General features: G+C 50.3%; 1 protein-coding gene across 1 annotated transcript in view; it reads left to right on the top strand.

The window, feature by feature from the left end:
* GRAMD1B (GRAM domain containing 1B) overlaps window positions 1-5,036 on the top strand; it is a 66,994-nt gene that overhangs the window by 35,786 nt on the left and 26,172 nt on the right. The window contains exon 3 of the mRNA XM_057385916.1: window positions 293-313. Within this exon, the coding sequence (XP_057241899.1) occupies window positions 293-313 (21 nt within the window). The remainder of the gene's footprint in view (window positions 1-292; window positions 314-5,036) is intronic.

Genomic DNA, 5,036 nt, shown 5'->3' on the forward strand with positions numbered 1-5,036 from the left:
TCTGCAGAAAGGCTGGCAGCATGTCTGTGTGTGTGTGCATGTGGACATGCACACCTCGGCCTGAACCGTTTCCTGTTTCCGACTCCTGCTGCTGGATTTGTCCCTTGCTCCCATAWCTGGGGATAACTGTGTCAAACCACACTGTGCAATCCATTGAAATCTGCTRTTTTAATCCCACTCTCACTTCACTAATGATACAAACCAGACTGGAGCTGCTTTCTCTGTTCCTCTTCCCTTTTGATCCTAAGATCTCTGTGCTGACTAATGCTTCTCTTTTATTTTGTCCTTACAGAAAAGCCAGAGTTGGTACAATGTAAGTACTCAGTTTCTCTTGTCCCGGGGTGGCTGTGGGCTGGGTGGGGGGACGGTGCAAAGGGGCTTTGCGGTGGCACTGGGGCACTTGGGATGGTTTTTCCCCGAGACAGAGGAGGTGGAAATGGCTCAGCAGTGGCAGGGGAGGGCTGACACCCCAAGGAAACGGGGACAGCAAAAGCTCAGTCCCTTTGGTCACTCTGGTGACGCTCCCACATCCTGCACCTCTGCTGTCCCAGCACGGGGTGGCCGTGCTGCGGTGACACGTGGTGACACGTGGTGACAAAGAGCTGCCACCCYGCAAACCCTTTGCATCTCTCAGGGTGTGAGAGAGGGATCATTTCCTACTGACCCCATAGCAACACCAACCAACCCCCTTTGCTTCTGCCTCGGTGTTATTTCCCTTCTGCAAGCATGAGTGCTGGCCCCACAGCCAGTGTCACCTCTGCACGCTCGGGCCACCACCCTCCAGGCTCTGGAGCAGCCGTAGGCAAATGCAGCAGCCATCCCATGGTCAGCCACGATTCCTGCAGCTGTCAGACAGGACAGTGGGGTGTTGGGATATGGGATTTTGGCTGGAGTATGGTCAGGCATGGTTCCTGCCTTCCTGCAGCCATCTGACAGTGCAATGTGGGGTGTTGGGATGTGGGATTTTGGCTGGAGTATGGTCAGGCGTGATTATTGTCCCCCTACAGCCATCAGACAGTGCAGTGTAGGGTGCTGGGATATGGGATTTTGGCTGGAATATGGTCAGGCAGGATTATTGTCCCCCTACAGCCATCAGGCAGTGCAATGTGGGGTGCTGGGATATGGGATTTTGGCTGGGACATTGTCAGGCACAATTCTTGTCCCCCTAGGGCCATCATACAGTGGAGTGTGGGGTGTTGGAGTGTGGGATTTTGGCTGGAATATGGTCAGGCTCAATTCCTGCCCTCCTGCAGCGATCAGAGAGGAGGATGTGGGGTTTTGGGATGTGGGATTTTGGCTGGATTATGGTCAGCCATGGTTCCTGCCCCCNGCATCTCTCAGGGTGTGAGAGAGGGATCATTTCCTACTGACCCCATAGCAACACCAACCAACCCCCTTTGCTTCTGCCTCGGTGTTATTTCCCTTCTGCAAGCATGAGTGCTGGCCCCACAGCCAGTGTCACCTCTGCACGCTCGGGCCACCACCCTCCAGGCTCTGGAGCAGCCGTAGGCAAATGCAGCAGCCATCCCATGGTCAGCCACCATTCCTGCAGCTGTCAGACAGGACATGGGGTGTTGGGGTGTGGGATTTTGGCTGGAGTATGGTCAGGCATGGTTCCTGCCTTCCTGCAGCCATCTGACAGTGCAATGTGGGGTGCTGGAATATGGGATTTGGGCTGGGACATGGTCAGGCATGATTCTTGTCCCCCTACAGCCATCAGACAGTGTAGTCTGGGGTGCTGGGATATGGGATTTTGGCTGGAATATGGTCAGGCACGATTCTTGTCCCCCTACAGCCATCAGACAGTGCAGTGTGGGGTGTTGGGTAGTGGGATTTTGGCTGGGACTTGGTCAGGCTCAATTCCTGCCCTCCTGCAGCGATCAGAGAGGAGGATGTGGGGTTTTGGGATGTGGGATTTTGGCTGGATTATGGTCAGCCATGGTTCCTGCCCCCCTACAGCCATCAGACAGTGCAGTGTGGGGTGTTGGAGTGTGGGATTTTGGCTGGAATATGGTCAGGCTCAATTCCTGCCCTCCTGCAGCCATCAGAGAGGAGGATGTGGCGTGTTGGTATATGGGATTTTGTCTGGGACATGGTCAGCCACGGTTCCTGCCTTCCTGCAGCCATCACACAGTGCAGTGTGGGGTATTGGAGTGTGGGACTTTGGCTGGACATTGTCAGGCACGATTCTTGTCCCCCTACAGCCATCAGACATCACAATGTGGGGTGCTGGGATATGGGATTTTGGCTGGGTCTTGGTCAGGCACAATTCCTACCCTCCTGCAGCAGACAGCAGAGTGTGCGGTGCTGGGATATGGGATTTTGGCTGGGACATGGTCAGCTACGATTCCTGCCCTCCTGCAGCCATCACACAGCACCATCTGGGGTTTTGGGATGTGGGATTTTTGCTGGAACAGCGTGGTCACGTTTGAACGAGGGGAGAGGCAGAGTGAGGAACTTGCTGGGGATGAGCAGCGCAGGCAGGGAGAGATCTCAGGAGCAGAGAGAGATCAGGGCAATGGCATTAAGAATAAAACACAAACTGGGGGTGTCCAAACCAGTGCAGAAGTGGCAGATAAAGCCTGTGGGGTGTGGCAGCGTGAGCCTGACCTGGCTGCTGAAAACCAAAACCCAAATCTGCCACCAGGCTGAGGGTGACTTTGGCTCTTCCTGCTTCTGCCTGCAGCTGCTGAGCTCCATCCCCTGCTGCATGATGCTTTGCTGTGCTCTGCTTCTGTGGGTCTCTTGTGTTTTCATGTCCTCTCTATCTTATCTTTCTGTTCTCTTGTTTTTCCTCCATATATTTTCAGCATGAGAGACAGTACATCCGGAGAGTAAGCACTGGCTGCRTTTTTTTGTGGTTTTCCCCACCCCGTCCCATTATTTTCCTTCATAAACAAAGCAGAACAAACCCGTTTTCTAGTTAGCTGAGGCGTTGTGGCCAGATAAAAGCAGCAGTGTGAAAATACGGACTCCAGGAAGTCGGGCARTGTTATTGCCATGAAAAATTTCCTGATGCATCTCCTCGACAGAGTTTCCTTTCTTTGCCAGCTCCTTCCAGGCAGGGTTTTTCTGCCATTTGGACCAGTTTCTGAACCARATTTGGGTTCCTCCATTCCTTTTCCCCTCTGAGAGCAGCTCTAGAAATGAATCAGTGGAATCTCTTCACAAGGCCTCACAATTTCCTTTGCTYACTTTCCCCCACTTTCATTTTGCATCAACCCCACCAAGCTCAACCACTCTTCACATTGCCCTCTGCATCAGCTCAGCAGCCCTGGGTGCCAGGCACTGTGCCCACACAACCCAAAAAATAACCCCTGGAATAGGGAATAATCCTCAAAGAGCTCGTGGTGCTCAAAAATCCCCAGGGCATCACCAGTTTTCTAAGATAATTTGTTTTATTTGCTGCTTTTAACTGGCCTTTCTGTCTCTGTAGCACTGCATCCCCCTTTGCCAGTGAGAACCCTCCCTTTCCCCTCTCCTGGATTCCTTTTTCTGGATTTTTTTCCCCCAAAATGCCACCAACTTCTCCTGCCTTGAGTGTCCTCCTGATCCCAGCAGTGCTTTTTTGGGATCAGCATCCCTGCCCTGTGGAGGAGTGGGAGGGAAGGGGTGAGCTGAGCTCAGGGATGGTTTGACAGAGCTGYCCCTCCCTCGGGCTGGTTTTTGTGCTTTTTGTGCTTTTTGGACAAATGCAAACTGCTCCAGGTACATGTGAGATTGAGAAGAGAACCCCAGTTCAGGATTAAAAGCATTCAGCTTTTGGGGTTTGGCTTTTGCTCTTCTTCTCGTGGTGGAAAAGCAGAAGGTCGGTGGAAAGGAAAAAGAAAAAAAGTCCCTGAGGTGCTTCTTGTGAATTTAGTGAGGAATTGTGGTTTAGAAATATTGTGATTCTTAGGGAAGAAAAATGTGTTGGTCACATGTGGTTTAACCTCAGTCGTGTTTCCTTTGGTTTGCATTGTCTGCATGGTGAATTGCTGTTAATTAATTCATTATTTTAAAAATAATTTTAAAATTAATTAAAAAAAAAAAAAAAGATTAGACCTCAAAGCCAAATTTTCGATTTTGTTCAGTGAAACAGGGATGTGGCTTTATTTTTTCTGTATACCTGAGGGGCTCAGAGAGGGGGGAAATTTGTGTTTCACTTCCCTGAGGGCACCAAGGAGGAATTGCTCTGTCTGTGGGGGCATCAGTAACCCCACACTTGGGAGGAGGAATTTTTCACCCAGCAGATCCCTTTAAAATGAGAGAAAAACTTGAGATACTTTGCTGCCAGGGGTAAAATCTCTATTTCTATCTGTCCATGGGGTTTTCCAGGGAAGAGGTGAGATTTCTGCCTGTCCATGAGATTTTCCAAGGAATAGAAGAGATTTCTATCTGTCCATGAGATTTTCCAGGGAATAGATGAGATTTCTATCTATCCATGAGGTTTTCATTTTAGCACTGAGATCCCAAAATCTGCCTTGCTCTGTGCTCCTTAATTTTTATTTTTCTAACTGACCTGAGCAGCAAAAAGACACCAATTGTCTCTTTCAGATGTTCAATTCCAGTAAAATATTTGCTTTGACAGATCAAGAGGAGTCCAGTCCCTCCCATCTGTGTTTGGGAGGGCAAAGTCTGCTCTGAGGATTGTAGGGAGTGAGACAGGGAAACCTGGAGCTCTGCAAACAGATCTGTGCACACAGGGCAGCTCTCAGCATGCCAGGAGCTCAAAAATTAACTCAAAATGCCAGTAGGGAGGTGGAAAAAGGGTTTTTCTTTGGGAAAAATGCAGGGAAAGGCTGTGGGTCCCTGGGGGATTGGGATTTTTGTGGGAGCTCTGAGCAGCTCTTGAGCTTCTGAAAAATAACCAGACACCTCAAGACTGAGCACTGGGAGAAATCAGCCCTGGCTGCCCTCAAGGTGCTGTGTTTATTCTCAGAAACCTCGTGGATATTGCAGTGGAGGGGAAACGCAGCTGCTGGAGAGGGTAAAATGTTCCCTGTAAAGAGAAAAAGAAAATTCTGAATCATTTTAGGGAGAGAAACACCTTTCCC

Source organism: Malurus melanocephalus, unplaced genomic scaffold, assembly GCF_030028575.1.
Source record: "Malurus melanocephalus ecotype Western Australia unplaced genomic scaffold, MMel_1.1 scaffold_887, whole genome shotgun sequence".
NCBI classification, from domain to species: Eukaryota; Metazoa; Chordata; class Aves; order Passeriformes; family Maluridae; genus Malurus; species Malurus melanocephalus.